This window comes from Equus caballus, chromosome 16, assembly GCF_041296265.1.
Source record: "Equus caballus isolate H_3958 breed thoroughbred chromosome 16, TB-T2T, whole genome shotgun sequence".
Classification (NCBI taxonomy): domain Eukaryota; kingdom Metazoa; phylum Chordata; class Mammalia; order Perissodactyla; family Equidae; genus Equus; species Equus caballus.
The window spans coordinates 44,572,750-44,591,265 of record NC_091699.1 but is presented as its reverse complement, the minus strand read 5'-3'; the positions used below and the strand labels follow the sequence as shown (position 1 = coordinate 44,591,265).

At 42.7% G+C, this 18,516-nt stretch overlaps 1 protein-coding gene across 4 annotated transcripts in view; it reads left to right on the top strand.

Moving 5' to 3' along the window:
* CACNA2D3 (calcium voltage-gated channel auxiliary subunit alpha2delta 3) overlaps positions 1-18,516 on the top strand; it is an 824,202-nt gene that overhangs the window by 537,434 nt on the left and 268,252 nt on the right. For all 4 annotated transcript variants that reach the window (XR_011426865.1, XM_070237387.1, XM_070237386.1 and 1 more), the window contains 2 exons: positions 4,696-4,774; positions 14,981-15,114. Coding sequence is in view for 3 of the 4 variants with exons in the window: in XM_070237387.1 (XP_070093488.1) it covers positions 4,696-4,774; positions 14,981-15,114 (213 nt within the window). In the remaining variant the exon portion in view is untranslated. The remainder of the gene's footprint in view (positions 1-4,695; positions 4,775-14,980; positions 15,115-18,516) is intronic.

Below are 18,516 nucleotides of genomic sequence, written 5' to 3'. Positions count from 1 at the left end.
CTACAACCTCTCCTAGCTGACTCCACTCTATCCACACTGGTCTCTACAACATCCCTCAAGCATCCCTATCTCGAGGCCTTTGTACCTTCTCTTCCTTTCATTTGGAACATTCTTCCCCAATAGCTACATATCTTGCTCCCCCTACCCCACCCCATTTTGTCCAGATGCCTGCTCAAATATCACCTATCAAGGAGGCCTTCCCTTCCTTCCTTTCTAAAATAACAACCCATCACTCTCCATTGTCTTACCCTGCTTTATTTTCTTCATAAGCATTTACTACAAAAGATAAATAAATGTTAAATGTGAATTTGCCGTTTATTATATGTTTCACTCTCATGAAAATGTAAACTCCCTGAGGACAGAGAGTTGTGGTTTACCCATCACATCCCCAACACCACCAAGAATGGTCCCTGGCACATGGTGGGTGCTCAGAAGTTACTTGTGACAGATGCATGATGAATTGCTGCTCTGGACTATCTCAAAAGCCTGGGCATTGGTGATCTCCCCTTCATTGCTGGAGGGAGATGTGCAGGCAGCAGCAGCCTGTTTTCTGGCTGTTCAATTGCCCCATTGTAGCTCTACTGGCAGCTGCTCTCCTCCCCCGTTTTAATGGCTGTAGAAAGGAGAATTTGATTCATTATCTTTGCCAACTCAAACTACGTATGTTCACCAAAGTTTGGGAGGAATGGTGCCGTTCTAAGTTTCTGGAGGGTATTGTATCTATATGATTGAGGAGCATAATCTGTTTTCTGGAAAAATTGGCTTGAGTTTTTGTTTGTTTCATTTGGGAAATTTTGTACTAAGTAGATTAAATTAAGTGACTTTGAAATGTCCACATCCTAACATTTTATTAAGCTTAATTGGTTTGGGAGAACATTTAAAGCCCATCCAAACTTAAACGGGAGATCAAAATGAACTAATAGATTGATGCGGACTTTCCCCCTCCCACCCCCCCGCCTTTGCGCTACAATAATAAAAGTGGTGTGTTCATGCCTGTGGATGATGAGCACAAAGGCTTTGCTTTCTGGGGAGCTTTAGTGTGTTCTGACATACACCAAAGCTGCTCTGAGCTGTGCCTTGACTTCTTTCCATGGTCATCTGTGCCATGCCCCTGGCTTTCAGAACTACCCCGATCTACCTCTGCTAGGGCACCTTGCCACGTCAGAAAAGTAGTAGGGCTCAAGGCAGACTTGTGAAAGTTTGTTTGGTGGTGCTTCTTAGGGAGGAAATCTCCAGTCATTGGAAATAGAATCCATCAGTTTACAGAATGTGTTAATGATGGAAATGAGGAGCAATTTGATTATGTTACTCAAAGAGGTTTTGCCCTCAGTTAATTGAGCTGTGGAGTAAGGCAGCCCACCCTCGAAGATGGAAGACCGGGACTTAATTTCCACATATCATCTCTTCTTGTGTTGGATTTTCACTGCTGCATTTATTCTTCCTATGTCCTTACAGAATGATTCCGGAAGAAGCAGTGTCTATACTTTCTTCTCATTTAAAATGATCTTTAATTATGAAAGCAGTACTTGTTCATTGGTAAAAACATTCAAGTGATTTCTAAGTTTATGAAGTAAAAAGTATATGTTTCCTTTTAGGAAATATAGGTTTCTATGCTACACAGTATCCCACAATTTGCTTTTTTCCTTTTACCAATTTATAATGGATGTCTTTCAACATGAGTACATAGCGGCATGGTATTCCACTACATGAATGTACTATAAGTTTTCCAGCCAATCAACTATGAAGAGACATTTAGGATTTAACAGTACTTGACCATTACAAATAATGAAGGTGAACACCTTTGTACTTTTATCATTTTGTGTCTTTGTGAAAATGTCTGAAACTGAATTATAGAGCTTTAAGAAGACATGCACTCTACAGTTCTTCATACTCCTGTAACTTCCTGTCATCTTTGTTACCTGCTTGGCCCCCATAGGCATTTTATTTGTTATCCTGGCTGTAAGATAATGCCCAGAGGTGGAATTACTGGGTCCAAAAAAATTTTAAAATATAAAATGCTATGGATATTGTTAAATTGCTCTCCAAAATATTTATTTTGGAGTAAAATCTGTTTTCTTTTGTTGCCAGTTGAAAGACATTATTGTGAGAAATCCAGGGCGTGAACCCAGTATTTTTTGATTATGTTTATTTTATAGGCAGAGATGCAGCAAGGCATTTGCACGCCACTTCTACTCAGATAAAGAGGCTAGTCCACTGGGAGCCAAGGACCACATATAAATGGAAATATTGAACATGATTCTGATTTTCTTTCATAAGCAATGAAATAAAATACAAACCAACAAAACAAATAAAATACCTATAAATCCCTTAGCAAGTACCTGACCCAGGGGATGGTGCTGACCGTAGAAGCCATAGCAGAAGTGGTAGTAGGGGCAGCGGTGGTGGTTTAAGGGGTCGTGGTACTGGTTTTCATTGCTGTGGTTGTTGTTAACACAATCATTCTTGTGCAATCATGTCTGGTCTGCAGTTTGGCGCAATCCTACTGGTTTTCCAAATGGGTTGCCATCTTTTAAAATCAGGAATTAGAGATATTTTGCCAATGGTTCACAGCATTGTCCTGGAGTTTTAACTATGCCTCCAAGAGAAAACTCAGTTTATCCTAAGGTTCTTCATCTGGACAGCAGAGGAGGTTTGGCACATATGGGTACCTTTACTCAAAAACAAATAGGCTGCCTTGTGTCGAGTCTTTTCCTCTTTACCTACAAAGATAGACTCATAGCTTTATTTCCTAAGAACTATCTCTTATGCTTTCTGCTTGGTTAAGAGCCTTTGGGGATGCAAGTTTTTGTCAGTCTAGTGTTCTCCTTTTAAATAACTAAAATTTGAAATCAAAAGCAAAGATTTGTGATAAAAGCACGGGTCTGATCTCAAGAGACTGGATTCCAGTCCTGGCTCCTGTGGATGCTGGCTCTGGGCCCTGGAACTGATTGGGGTTTTCTGAATTGACAGAACCAGCATCTCCAAGAGGTCGAGAGGAGACCCCAATGTCATCCTGAGGTCTCAGAAGACCTCTCTCATTAGATAAGGACTTGATGAAACTAAGCAAATCACTTTACTTAACTGGGCTTTAGTTTCCCCCTAAACCAGACATCTTTAGCTAAATGCCAACAGTGGCCAGGCAGGAAAAGTGAACAGGAGACAGCTCTGTGTAGAGGGGTCAAAAGTAACCACCTTTGGCCATATGATGTTGAATCTTCCTTTTTTTTCCTCCCAAGAGAAGCCAGAGTCTCCCAATTTAAAAAAAACCTTTCCTTCCTCCCAATGTGACTCCAGTGGGAATGGTGTGGAAAAGAGCTGGGAGAATGAAGAAGGACAGAGACCTCTGTGCCTGACCATCCCCTAAGAAAGTCCCCTTGCAAGGGCTGTGCTAGGTGAAATGACTGCCTTACTGAACACAAATGAGGACAGACTCAGGCTGCATGATGATAAAGTGTATTTAAACATCTCTTTAAGTTGGAAATAAATCATCGCCTAGAAACTAGTCTTCAAGTTATAATTCCTACATAAGAAGATATTCATAATTAAAACAAAATCTTCATTTTTACAGTCATCTCTGAGCATTCATGTATTTTTATCCATTCATATATTGAGTTGCAGCATTCTGTGCTCCATCAGAACACAGCCAGGGGAAAGAGACACATCCCTTCCTTTCCCTATCAAGTGAACCGTCTAGTGGAGCTCAGCCTCACAGAAGGTATTAGTTAACGACAGTTGTAATAAAGGCTCTGAAGGAGCAGTAGGGGTGCCTGATCCAGTCTGGGTGAGCTGAGGGGTAAAGCTAGTAAAGCCTTTGGTACCACGTGTCCAGCATCATTCATCTAATCCCATGTCTTCATTAACTCATCACAAAGAGGTGGCCAAAGGACTGTACTTGACCTGCCAGACGAGTTTTGTTGGGACTGTGTAGTCTTGCCCCACATACAATTTTAAAGTTGAATTAAAGGATTTTAACCCTTTGAATTCCGTATCTTTCTTCCATTTGACCTTCAAGCACTACTTTGGGAGGTAGGTCATACTTATTAAAAAAATTTTGGCCTCATGAGAGAGAGTTGAGAAAGCAATAGAAAATGAGAGAGCCTAGGTTTTACATGTGTCTTCTGCTTATCAGGAGCCAAAAGCTTAGGAAGACTAGAGAGAGTCCCCATGGGTCTCCTGGCTCCAGGCTGTGCCTCTTGCCAGGGTTAATTACCTCCTAAAATCACGCCAGACACCACAGATGGTAAGAGAGTGTCTGCAGCCTCTCCTCACCATTGGGGGGAAACGTTGAGGGTGTTTCAGGGGCATTTTTATTCCCAAAAAGAACACGCTCTGAATTTCTGTGTGGATGAGGAAAATGGCTGTGGCTTTGACCCAAACTTGGATGGTCCGTGTCCCTCTGTGTGCAGCAAACCCAGGCCCATGACGCTGCCAGTCTCCCACTTCAAGTTGTTCTCCTCTGTCACGAGTTGCACACCGAAAAACAACCACCACAAGGGCCATATGGTTTAAAAGATCAAAGGCCCCAGTTTTGAATATATTTCTAGCTGCCTGTACTTCAAATGTCTTAAATATGTTCCTACAGATGGGGAGCATGGAGCATTAAAGAGGTAAACCACATGTGCATGAGCCATGCATGTGGTCTATGCAGGACGGTGAAAAATGAATACCGCTGAACCATGTCACTCTTCCTCTCAGGTTCGCATCTTCACGTACCTCATTGGACGAGAGGCTGCTTTTGCAGACAATCTCAAGTGGATGGCCTGTGCCAACAAAGGTAGGTCCCCACAATGTGCTCGGCTCTGAGTAACTTCCTCTTGGATATGCAGAAATCGAGACAGTCGTGAGAAAGTGGACGCTTCTTAGAGAAGGCTGTGAATTCTCAGATAAGGTTTGGGTATTTCTAAATGATTATTGTAGACTCGGAACAGCTTATCCCAAAATATGTTTACAAATTTTGAGGACATAATCAAGTAGGGTGGTTAATCCTCTCTGCTCTGCTAGTAATTGGAAGAATTGCTATGGCAGAGCCATTTTCTGTTCACCAAATATCCATGTGCTCACTCACCATTCCCAGCCTCCTTGTAGGTAGATGGGGCCTCAAGACTGGCCTGGCCAATAGGCTTTGAGCAAAACCAACCTGGGTCATTTCTGGACTAAAGCATTTAAGAGCTGGTGTGGTGGTATCCGTACTCTCTTCTTCTGCTCTTGTGAACTCTGAAGCTACATGTTTCAATGGAATAGTCATGAAATAGAACAACCTTCATCCACCCGGGTCCCTGAATGATGACATAGAGCCAATGCATTCCACTCCTTTTGCCCTACCATTTACCAACGCACGCTGGATATATACTCTACATGATAGATAAACCTTTGTGTTAAGCCACTGACATTTCCAGTTTGATATGTTCCCACAGCATAACTTAGCCTACATAACTAATTAAGGTAGTTAACTTTAACCTGCCTCAAATGTTCTAATCTTCTAAACAGAGATGGTAATAATAGTTCTTCCTTTGATTCTTATTAAACATAAGGATTAATGAAATGATGTATATTAGGTGCCTAGTTCAGTGCTGGGGCATAATAAGTGCTCAGTAATTGTTGGCTTTTCTGTATTGATAGGTTAGTTGATTGATGACTCCCTGTTGTGTGTGAGAAACAATGCTTTGGAGAAGGCACAGGGAGGAAAGTAACAGGGCCCACCAGTCTAAGGGCTTCTTCTCAGGCTGCACACAGCCAAGAAGGAAAAGCATAGGAGGCAACTAGGTGGTAGAGTCCAAATTCCTCAAGTCCAAATCCTCCACCATCCACCAACCATGTGCACGTTACCAAACCTTTCTGGGTCTGAGTTTCGTCACCTACAGAACAGGTGTAGTGATGACCCTGCCCCAGACAGATGTGAGCATGAAATGAGGCCATGCACGTAAATCTGGTAGCTCAGTGCCTGGCACGTAAATGCCCCATATTATCTCCTGGTGTTATATTGATCTGTAGGCATGTCTCATCTCCCATCTGAGGCTACGTGCTCCATGAGAGCAGCCTTGGACTCTGCTTTTGTCCTGAGCACTCTAACAGACCCCAGGCTCCTACTTTACTCAGAGTGGGTGCTCCTTTGATGTTTGAAAATGAGTAAATTGACTATAAATACTAATAAAGGAAGATATGTCCTATTGCACGGTAAATTGGTATTGATGGATTTAGGTGGTCTATTTTTGTGTTGTCTCCTAAGCCATGCTTTATAAAAGTTCCAGTATTTGTATATTAGTGGAAGAAAGAGGACTCAATGAAGGGTTTTCAGGTCTCAGCTCTAGTTTGGTGACTTAAGACAAAGTTATTTTAGTTGCAAGCAACCAAAGTTACTCCCTGAAATTAAAAAGAGGAGTGTTTTGGAGAGAGAGGGAATGACTCAGAACGCAGAGTGGGAAGGGAAGCTTGTGTCTCATGAGGGACCAGGGAGCTGTGTGTTTGTTTTTCTTTTCCTTCTTGGTTTCTTTCTACACTCCATGGCATTCTTCTTCTCTATAGATAGACCTTCTCTGCTATGGCATGCACACAGCAGAAATGGCCACCCCATGCCATCATGCATACGCATCTGTCTACACAGCACATATTGTGGGCAAGGCATGATGTAGAAAGGAGAGTTTATATCTCCTCCATTTGACACTGATGAGCAACTTTAGCTTCTGATTTCAAGTCCTCCTCCTCCCTCCCAAAAAAGATTAGGACACCCAGCTTGGGCCAAGTCTCCCCCTGCTGAATTGGGTGTGGGTAGAGATAAGCCCACAGGAAAAATGTTATGTGCTCTGCAGGGGCTCAGCATTGTGGGTGAGTGAGTGTGGAAGTTCTCAGAGAATAGATGCATACCCAGGCAAATATACCTCTGCCTAGCTTTCCCTTTGCTTGGCATTGTCTTTAATTACCTGCTTCTACTTGGAGCGATCTTTTAAGCAAGTATCAATTTCCTCATCTAAAAAGTGGAGAGCTGCATGGACGGTTTTAACATTTCCTTGAAGCTCTAAAATAACACATTCTACAATTAATTTGGTTTACTGGCTGGCTTGCCTCACTAAAAGGTATTGGTAATTTTGATTTTCTCAGAGTAATGCATTTGGCTTCATTTCAGGGTAAATATAGGAGGAACGTAGGCAGAGGAGATGGAGGCCAAGAGGATCCTAGATTCCCTCTGAGTAAAGAGGCCGTTCTTGAAATAAGTTTTGGAACTTTGTTGACATTTGAAAACCTTCAGTGAGCCACACTTTTCCCATTTTTTTTCTTTTATTCTGTGGTCTTGAAAAAAAGAGTTCCTTTCCATTTTTTAATTCTTTAAAATTTTGCTGTTATTCCTGGCACATCAGATTGCAATTCTTCCCATCAACTAGTATGCATTTAGTCATGGGTTATTGTTTTTACCACTGTCTGTGTCCAGCTGATGAAAATTACTCAAATTGAAGTCTTGTCCTAATCAACTAATATTACACCATAATTTAGTTTTAGTCATTGTTTATAAGAATCTCTGAAGCATCCTTTTGAAGACAATTTAGCGAACTTGTTGTATTTCAGGGCCTGGCTATAGAATATAGCCCTTTAGATTTGTAAGTTCTGAGTACAGCAACTTGGAAAATGCAAGGAGGTAATAGTAGCTGCTTAGCTGGCCGGGCCGGTGGATTCCACAGTGATTCTCCTTCTCTTCCTGTCTAAATCCAGTCATTTCCTTCCCTGCCAGAGCCCGTCCCTCTCCAGAGTTTCACCTTCCTCACTCTGCTTCTCTTCTAAAGGACCTTGGGAATAAAATGTCATTGTTTTCCACTCTTCAAAGTAGCAGCTGCCATCAAAATGTTAGGTTCCAGTCATCTGTGCCCATATAAACATTGGCTTCATGTTGCGTCAGTTATGGGTTTTTAGACCACGTAACATCGGTGAGCAAGTATTCTTCTATGGTCATTAATTAAATCATTGTTTATAGTCTCAGATAGTTATAATATGGAGGCAGCATAACATTTTTCATCTCAAGTAACATGAGGTCCAGAAGGGCCCCCCCCCTTACATATTTTCATCGTGACTCAGCCACGTTCTTCAGTGAAATGAAGCATTAGCATTCGAGGACCAGAGCAGACCCAGGGAGCCCAAGGAGAAGCCTGTTGGCTGACTGGCCAGAGAGACCCTGGGGAGGAGCAGAAGTTGTCAGGGCCAGCACCTCGTCACCAGATCAGTGGTCAAGGACCCACTGTTAATGCAGAACTTCTTGCTTGGAAGTCTGGTAGTCATGGAGACAGTTCTCAGCCAGTGGTCCTCAGACACTGTCCTCTGGAAGTGGATGACTGGGGACATTCATGCTCCTTACAGGAGTTCTCTGCCTCCTCCAATCCCTAGCAAAATCCAGAGAAGCCTGGAGCTCAATGGTTTGTTTCACTTTATGCATAACTAGATCTTATCTTGCGGGAACCAGCCTTAATGAGGCAAAGCAGCAAACCATTTTAAATACATTAAAATAATCATTGCTACTGTAGAATGGCTTACCGAATATAAAGTTCTGCATTCACACTATTGGATAAACAAGTGAACTGGGAAAACTGAAAAGAGGGACTAGCCCAGATATTCCATAAAGCCGTGATGACCTTCTCTGATGTTCAGTGTGCCAAGATTTTAAATAAGCACTGCCTGATTCTCCTTCAAAAATCATGGTGAATGGAGTGTTTTCCAGCTGTGCAAATAAAGAAAGGCCTCTTTGTTTGGGTTCTCAACCAATCAGTCATCGTTAGGTTGAATGGAAATGCCACATGACTCTCTTGGTTGTCTGCTCAGCTTGTCCCTTTTTGGAAGGGTTAATGGTCATTCTCTCCTTATTTGAAAGAGGACTGATGGCCTGAGCCCTCCTTGGACATTCAGACCCACAGCATTTTTTCGTTAAAAAATTCTTAACCTCACTCTACCTTTCCAAGTGTCATGTCTCCTAAAAGATATCTTCAAATTTGTGAGGCCAAAATGATTGTAAGTGGAGGTAGAGGAAATGCGGCAAATAAAACTTTTTGCTATTTTGGAACAGGTGGAAGAAAACAAAAATGGCAATTATTCAGATAACTTGGTGTAATTCTGTTTTTTGTACCCTTTGACCAATGTCTCCCCAATTCCCCTACCCTCTAATGCCTAGTAATCACCATTCTACTCTCTGTTTCCGTGAGTTTGGCTTTTTTAGATTCCATATAGATTCCATATACAAGTGAGATCAGACAGTATTTGTCTTTGTCTGACTTACTTCACTTAAGCATGATACCCTCAAGGTCCATCTATGTTGTCACAAATGTCAGGATTTCCTTCTTTCTCATAGCTGAATAATACTCCATTGTGTATATATACCACATCTTCTTTATCCATTCATCCATAGATGGACATTTAAGTTGTGTACATTCTTGATGTACATTCCATAGAACATGAGAATTTGAGTGGGAAGGGTAATGGTGATGAAGATGAAGATGGTGCTGCTGTTAATAGCAAGTGAGTATGACAAACTAAGTGCCAGGTAGAGTGCAAGTATTTTTGTGTATTATCTCTTTTGACTCTCATTAAAGCTCTATGAGGTTCTTGAGAGAGAATCTGACACTCAGAGAGACTAGTACCTTGCTCCCGGTTACCAGCTAGCAGTGGTTGATCTGGGATTCAGGCCCAGCTGATTGGGAGCCCAAGCCTAACCCTTCACCATGATGTGAAGTTGCTTCTCTTTGGGGAGAAGAAAATCATGTTTCATAGAGGACTCTTGCATGTTTCCCATAATTTGAAAGAATTCAGGAAAAGGAAACTAGAGGTTCAGAAAGGACTTTAACATGCCACAGCTAATAAAGACTGGGCTGGGATTTATACCCAGCCTCTATGTTCCAGAAGTGGTCCTGCCTCAGCTTTTGTGGGCATGTAGTCCACTTCCTGACATTTTACAAATGGGAACATGGCTGTCAGGGCCCGACAGACTCTTGCTGGTTCTTTGTGAAGCTCTGAGGAGATGTGAGTTAGAAAGCTGTTTGTAAATTGTACATATTCTACAAAAATAAGTGCTTTTTAAGTAGTATGTGATGGGTAAGAGGAAGATGAAACAGAATAGTGTGAGGGTCTTCTGAGAACACTGTTGTTCCATAACAGAATGCAAACAAGGTCACACCATCAACTTTACTGCCCACCTCGTTGTACTGAGAAGACTGAAATCTGAACACTGGCTTTGTTTTCAGCTTGTCTTACTTAAGAGGGGAAAAGGGTCTTTCAAAAGACTCAACAGGTGCAGCGCCCATCACACCAAAGGCCGAACGAGGACCTCAGCATGTGAAGTAGACAGCCAGGGTCTCCCACTGAGGAGCAGACTCCCGGGACCCTCAGCTCTAGTGTCATTGCAAAGCGGAGTATTGAATGATGCACCGATGGAGCAGCTCATGCAGGGGCACCTTGTAGACAAGGGACTGTTAAGAAATATGAAATAAGGATGGTAAAATTTCAGAAAAACTAAGCACCAGGCTGCATGTGGTTTATCACACTGAGAAGTTGTAACCCAGGGTTCACAGAAGGCTCTGCAAGGGAATAAGGTAAATAAATTGATGTTACATAGAAAAATGAGCAGACCATTTGTAATAGGTGGCTAATTTCAGCATTAATTACTCCTTGGTAATTACCGAATGATTGCTGATTCTGTTTTTGTACATGATATATGAAGTCCAAAAAGGCACATTAAAGAAGAGAATAAACATTCAAGAGCTAGAATTTAAAAGAAATAAAAAGGAGAGGGGTGAGGAGGAGGGAAAGTGGCCAGTTCAGAGAATACAGAGGGAAAACCCGGGAAGTGTCTATGGTTACAGCCAAAGCATCCAGCCCTCAGCGACTTCCTGTTATCCATCAAAAGGTACATTTGTTAACTAAAACTTAAATGAAAACATTTAAAAACAAAAAAGAGTCTTTCAGAAAGGCTTTAGGTTTTAATGGGTTGGGGTTAGATGATCAAATTTGAGTTAAGCTTTGCAGTATACGTTATTAATATTATTTTTGTAATTTCAGCTTTTCTTACCTTTTAGATATCTGCATCCCTGGGGTATATATTGAAATATAAGTTAGAATTTTGTCCTTGGTTTTGAGTAGACCTTTGGTGCTAATTATTGAGCATTTGCCCTGAACCTCGGAGGACAACCGTATATTTCCCCAACCCATCCTCGACCTTTCCCAGCCACAGGATCAAGCAGCCTAGTAGAGGCGCCCTCCTGGAGGAGGACCTCCAAGCCACTCTGCTGTCCTTTCCCAATACAGAAAGAGGCAGTGTCTTCAGTGGTTAAGAGCAAAGGTTTTAGAATCAGATGAACTGGGTTCGAATTGATCGGGGACAAATTACTGAGCTCTGTTTGTGTTTCCTCCCTACACAATGTGCCTGCTAGTGGGGCTGTCTGTTGCCCAGGTGCAGAGAGGCAAGGTGAATCACAGTGAGGCCGCTCTGCATTACCAATGGCTCCCGTGGACCCGGGAGTACTGCTCTGGATGAGAGGGCACCGGCTTTTTATAACATTTTGTGGAGCTAGTATTTCAGTGAAAGAGAACATAGTAAACAAGCAAGTCAGAATTCAGTGCCAGAGGAATCGTCTAAAGAAAGGGAAGGCAGGGTAAAGTGAGAGGAAATGAGTTTAGACAACTGAACCCTGAATGATAAACAGGAACCAGCCATGGAGAAACTGGATAAAAGGTGTGCTAGGCAGAGGGTACAGCAAGTGCAAACGCCTGAGGGGGAGAATGAGCTCCGCGTGTGAGAGGAAGAGAAAGGCCAGTGAGCTGAAACAACTAGCAAAGGTGGGGGAATGGGGGTCATCCAGGTAGGCGGGGGGCTAGTTGAGTCTTGGAGGTAAGTGTAGGAAATCTGGATTGTATTCTAACTCTAAATAGAAGCTGTTTGGGAGATTTTAAGCAGGGAGATGATGCTGTGCTTCATACTTTTAGCTGATCCCTCTGACCGCTCTGAGGAGCCTAGACAATGAACAGGGGGCTTTGTGGGGAGGCTGTTTCTGGACTCTGGGTGATACACAGTGGAGTCTTGGAGTAGGCTGGCAGCAGTAGAGATGGGGGACTGCATTTTAGATATATTTTAGAGGTAGGGCCAGAAGAACATGCTGGTGGACTAGCTATGGGGTGGGTCAAGGAAATGATGGCTATCAAGGTTAATTCTTAGGTTTTTGGCCTAATTGGGCAGTGGCGCCATGTGCTGAGATGGGGAAGACCCACGGGGGGAGGAACAGGTTTGGCGAGGGCAACCAGGAGTTGGCCCTGGATGAGTTCTGTCTGAGAATCCTGTTAGTCGTCCCTGTGGAGGTGTCAGGTGTACAGTTGGCTGTGGGTCTGTGGCTCTGGGGAGAAGCCAGCTTTTTATAGCTTTTCAGAGTTTTGACTAGGATAAGCAAGGCCAAGTGAGGATGATTTCTCAGCTCAGTCCCCTTCCAAATGCTTGATTGTTTTTCCTTCCCACCCCCTCTCTATGCCGATGATCTGTCTCCTTCATCCTCTTCCTTACATCCATTCCTTTTCTTCTCTTGGCCCTATTTTGGGAAACCCAAATCAGGGATTTTTACTGTTGCCTCTGAGGATTAGGATGGACATAAAGACAACCAAGAAAAAGACCTCCTAAGAGATGCTGTCTTTACTGCACATTTGGCACAGGAACCCAAATTAGGAATTGTTCTACACTGCAAATTGCTCACCCATGGACCCTGACCATCCAGAACTGTGAAGCTCTCTCCTCCTCTTATCAACATGGCAACACCTCTCTTAGCTTGTCATCCGTGTCTTGTTTGTCTCTCTAAGACCCTTCCCTCAGAGCCCAAGGTTTGCCTACTAGAGAAGAGATGAAATGTTTTCTTTCGTATTCAAACACTGATTACAGCACTGTGCACGGAGAGATAACTGTGGACACTCCCTGTCATCCAGCAGTTCTCTTCAAAACTTGTCTTTCCTGCATGCCTCCAAGAGGGGCCACCTGAGAGCCTTTCAAGAGCAGTGTCCCAGCTGAATCTCCCTCTCTGTGGTGCCTGACCTCTGAGAGAGTGCCAAGGTGCAATGGGCCCTCTCCAGGGACTCAAGCTAGAGCAGGCGCTCATAAGACTCGTGCCTTGGGGCCCTGTTTCCCCAGGGATGGGCAAGGTTCTGGCCCTGCTGGGGAGGGTGGGGTGGGCAGGAGTGACAACGCATGTTAATTAGCACTGTACAGAGCTGTCATCAGGAAGCCAGAAGCCACATGGTCCCAACCTGGTTTGGGGTTGGCACACCAAATTCAAACCAGCTGGCCTTTGTTTGGAAATGCCCTGGGAGAATCCAGGCCCTCTCTGGACAACAGAAGGGCTGGCATTTCCTCATCCTGAGCCCTGTCTTAGACATGAAGAGGTTCTATAAACACTGTAGCAAGTGCTGTGACAGATCTGGCTTCAGAAGCACACATACCCTCTCTGATTTCTTTGGCAAGTAGGAGCTAGCATGAGTTTGTAAGGGTCCTTATTTAGAAGCATGGGGAGGAAACATGAATCTGTGTCCATCTAGTGTCCCCCTGCTTAAAATCCTTCCATGACTACCTGCCTGCAGGATAAAGTCTGAACTTCTTCCCGAGTCCTATGTGACAGCCCCCTGCTCATTCCTCTGATCTTACAGCGCCTGACTTCCTCCTCTCTGCCCCAGCTCCTTCCTCCAGCCATTCTGAGCTATTTTCAGTTCCTAGAAGGGGCCTGACTCTGACCTTGGCCCTTTACTTACACTCCTGGCTTTGATGGACACACTCTTTAACCCCTCTTCTTCCAGCAAACTGGCCCTCATCCTTCCGGGTCCGGTGATGCTGACCCTTCTTCCAAGTGGCCAAGTGATGTGCTGCCCCTGCTGTGCACTTTGTCTTACTGTTGATTGTGCTATTTTGGAATTGTCTGTTTACTCAGACCTCCCAGGCCCCAGAAGCCAGGGGTTGTGTTCATCTTGCTAATCCCTGCTTCTCCTGTGCTCAGCACCAAGAAAGCCCTCCATCAACGTTTGAAGGAAGGGCCCCCTCCTAGGGATCCAGGCCTGTGCTCAGTTCACCCTTTCCCTTCCAACATCTCCTAACCCACAGCAAAGCCAACAGGACCCCAAGCTGAGGAAGAACATAGCAGTGCCCTGAACTTGACATCAAAATGGCATCCCCATCCACAAGATGGTGGTGGTTTAGAACTATTTCTGTTACTTGGAAACGGTTTCTACCCAGCATATTCATAGGCAGGTCTGGTAACCACATAAGGGTATGAGCTGGAGTTTCAGCCTCAAACATACAAAGGTCAAAATTCTTCAGAAGCAAAAGGCACAGATTAAGAGACTCATAAGCCTAGGTTCACCTTCTGTGTTTGCCACTTGATACCTGTGAAAACATGGGAGAAACCCATGTTCTCAGTCAGCCTCAGTCATCTTGTCTTTACAGTGGACGTTGTTATCCCCGTTTCATCATGTTGTCAAGAATAAATGAGACAAAGCTTATCAAGTGGTTAGCAAATTTTGTGTGTCTTAGTAAGCACTCAAAAACTAATCATAACTATTACTATAGTTATAAAAAGGGGATAGCCTTTAAATTTTGTGGTTTATAGTTTGCCCATTGGGAATAAATTCACTCAAGTGAAAAAAAAATGTTACAGAATGGCATGTAGAGAGCACTCCCTTTTCTGCGAGGGAAGATACTTATATGAATGTATATGTGTAGAACAAAGTCTGGGAAGACATTCTCCAGTGTTAGCAGGGTTTCCTCTGGGAGGTGAGTGTATGGTTGATCTTAGTTTTCCTCCCTTTGCTTGACTGTATTTTCTAACATGAACACATTACTTGTGAAGTGGGTGATGGTAGAGAGGATATATAATGCCTAAAAAGGAAAAGTAAAGAAAGAAAATTTCTAGAGGCCAAGACCGCATGGCATATGCATGCCCCTTAGTTGCAGGTCTTCTGTCTTTTACTAAACTTAGTTCTCCCTTGGCAGGATTTTTCACCCAGATCTCCACCTTGGCTGATGTGCAGGAAAATGTCATGGAATACCTCCACGTGCTCAGCCGGCCCAAAGTCATTGACCAAGAGCACGACGTGGTGTGGACAGAAGCTTACATTGACAGCACTGTGAGTCTATAGGGCCCTGGGGGAGAGCCTGAGGGTGTACCTTCATCTGGGGATGTGAGACGGCAGTTGTATCACTTTTCCTTAATTGTGGGGTTCAATAACATTTTCCTTTGTTGTACAGCTTGCATTGGTCCCCTTGGTAAGCAAGGTTGGTAAAAAATCCTGATATCAGAGGGGCCAGCCTGGTGACGCCATGGTTAAGTCTGCATACTCTGCTTCAGCGGCCTGGGGTTGGCAGGTTCGGATCCTGGGTGCAGAAGTACACACCGCTCATCAAGTCATGCTGTGGCAGCATCCCACATACAAAATAGGGGAAGATTGGCACAGGTGTTAGCTCAGAGCCACTCTTCCTCAGCAAAAAGAGGAAGATTGGCAACAGATGTTAGCTCAGGGCCACTCTTTCTCACCAAAAAAATTAAAAAAAAATTTAAATCGTAATATCAGAGAATGTAAGCAGCACTTTTGGAAGGTGTCTGGTCAGCACAAGAAAACTCACTTTTTGCTTGTCTTCTCTAGTTACTTTTTTTCCTTCCCACACGTGTACAAATTCTGTCAGCGTAGCCATGATTATAGGCATGTTGGATTCAGTCCTTGACGTCTGAGAGGCTCAGGCCTGGTGATGAATCTTTGGGTCTCAACTTGAGAAGGTGACGAGCTCAGTTTCAGCAGTGAATTCGAATCACTGCCACATTTGCATTTTCTTCCCATGACAAGTGAGCTGCATTTTCTTCCCATGACAAGTGAGAGTATGCTTCAATGGTGGTCACATAGGCACTGGATGGGTGTTGGAACTCTCGCCGTGGGCTCATTCTAAAGCTGAATTCCAAGCAAAAGATTCTGATGCTGAATTAGCTTAAAAGGAGGGGCTTTGCCAGTCATCAAGTAATGGCTCAATGCCGGATTTCTTGTGTAATTTCAGCGTGATTTTTCATAGTGATAATGAGCCTGATGGGAGTGGCATTTTTCATTTATTGATTGTAAATGTTCTCACAGGACCTCCTTCCCGTCGTTTTTGTTGGGATTAACATCACATTAATCACTGTAACCCAGACCCAGCTGTCCTCTAAAGTGATCTCAATGGCTGCTGTGAGCCGCCTTTTCTCTCCCTGGGCTCTCCTATTTCTGCTGCATTTCTGGCAACTGCAGGGCAGGAATAGCATATGGGAACCCATCTAGGGGGACACCACAGCAGTCTCGCCCCCTCGGCCTCGAAGTACACAGTGGAACCATAGAAATATGAGCTGGTCAAGGAGAGGTACCCTTTCCCCGGGAGAAATCGCTCTGAATAGAGATGTGTGTTAAGCTGAAAAAAAAAACCCTCTCTGGTTGCCTGAGAGACCTTGGGCTTTTATCACTTTCAGAGTCTGAGCCCAGTTTGGTTTAGAATCATAGAAACCAAATAATTAAGCCACCTCGTTTATATTGGCGCCATACGAACAGTAACAACAATAGCAGCAACAGTGATGGTTTCATCTCTTCTTCTTACACGTGGTTGGGTAAGGCAGAAAACTCAGGCACGAAGAGGAGGAGTGTGGCTAGCCAGGATTGATGTGATCAAGTCACCCAGTGGTTTGTGTACAAACCCTCAACAGCCAGTTTGATCAGTTATTTTGTTTATTTCATGAATTTAAAAAATAAAAAGCAGACTCTTTATGATTAAAATATTGTGGTACCAGCACCTGGATAGACAGAGTGATCAGTAGACCAGAAGGTCCAAAATAAAGACCCAACTACATATGGAAATTTAGTATATGATAAAGGTGACATCTCAGATCAGTAGGGCGAGAATGAGCTTTGTAATAAATGCTTTTGAGAAAACTAGGTAGCCATTTAGAAAAAGATAAAATTAGTTCTATTCTTCATATCCTACTCAAGAAAGAAATCCAAGTGGATCAGAGATCTAAACTGTGAAAAACAAAACTGTACAAGTCATTAGAACGAAACCTGGGTGAACTCCTCGATGATCTGGTTTTCTAACCATGACTCCAAAATCCAGATGCAGAAAAAAAGAGCAAGTAAGTTTGACTACTTAAAATAAAAACAGAACAAAACAAAAACCAACTTTCGAAAGTCGAAAACCACTATAAGCAAAGTCAAAAGGCAAATGGTAAAATGGAAGGAAAATTTGCAACATATAGCACACATAAAGAACTAATAATCCTAAGAGATAAAGAACTTTTAAAAGTTGAGGGGGAAACCCCAGGATTCCTATAGAAAAAAATGAGCAAAAGACATGAGTGGAAAATTCATAAAAAAATAATAAAAATGGCTTTTCAACAAATGAAAGATGTACAACTTCACTCATAGTAAGAAAAATGCAAATTACACTGTAGAGAGATGTCATTTCTCCCCTATCAGAGTGGCAAAAATTAAAAGCTTAACTGTAACTCTGTTGATGAGGCTGTGGGAGAAGGGACACTCCTACACTGCTTGTGGGAGGACAGGATGGAACAATCTCTATGAAGGGGAATTTGCATTTACCCTTTGACCCAGCAATCCCACTTCTAGGAATTAACCCTGAAGATGAACCTCCAGCAATACAAAAATACATACTCATAAGTTTGTTCATTGCAGAATTGCTGGTAATTTCAAAATATTAAAAGTCACCTAAACACCCAAACATAAGAGATCGATTGGATAAACTATGGTATTTACACATAATGAAGTCTTAATGTTAAAAACAAGAACGAGGATGATTTCTATTGGCTTATATGTAATGATTTCCAGGATATAGTGCTAAGTAAAATGAGAAAAATACTAGAATATAAATAATGTGTAGTCTTACCTTTTGTGTAAGAAAGAAGAGGAAATAACATGATATTCATATATCTGCTTATTTTTACAAAAAAAAACCCAGAAAGGTTAAATCAGAAACCAATAAAATTGATTACCTACAGGAAGTAGGAAAGAACTCAGAAGAGAAGAGATAGCGGAGGGAGCGAGATATCTCTGAGTATACCTTTTTGCGTAGTTTTGACTCTTGAAAACAAGTTGATATTTTACATGTTCAAAAATTAAAATAAAATCAACAAGAATGAAGGTGAAACTAATAATGAATGCAAACATAACCAGATGAATCCAACCACATCTCAAATGAAAAAAAAAAAAACCACTATCCAGAAAGGAAAGGAACAAAAGTAACCTTTTGAATATAGTAGTTACACACAACGTTAAATTTTGAACAAGGTACTTTGACACCCTCAGTCTAGGGGAGAAAAAGAACTGCAAATGAATTTTAAACTCGTTTTAGTGTCATTGCTAGTAACATGGGTCTAGCAATTCTGAATCTATTTTGTGAGTATCTAGGATTGAGCAAAGATGTAAACAGGAAAGACAAGACACCTGGGGAATGAGACTGCATGGAAGGTATCAGAATGAAACCCGTTCTCTGTCCATTGAAAG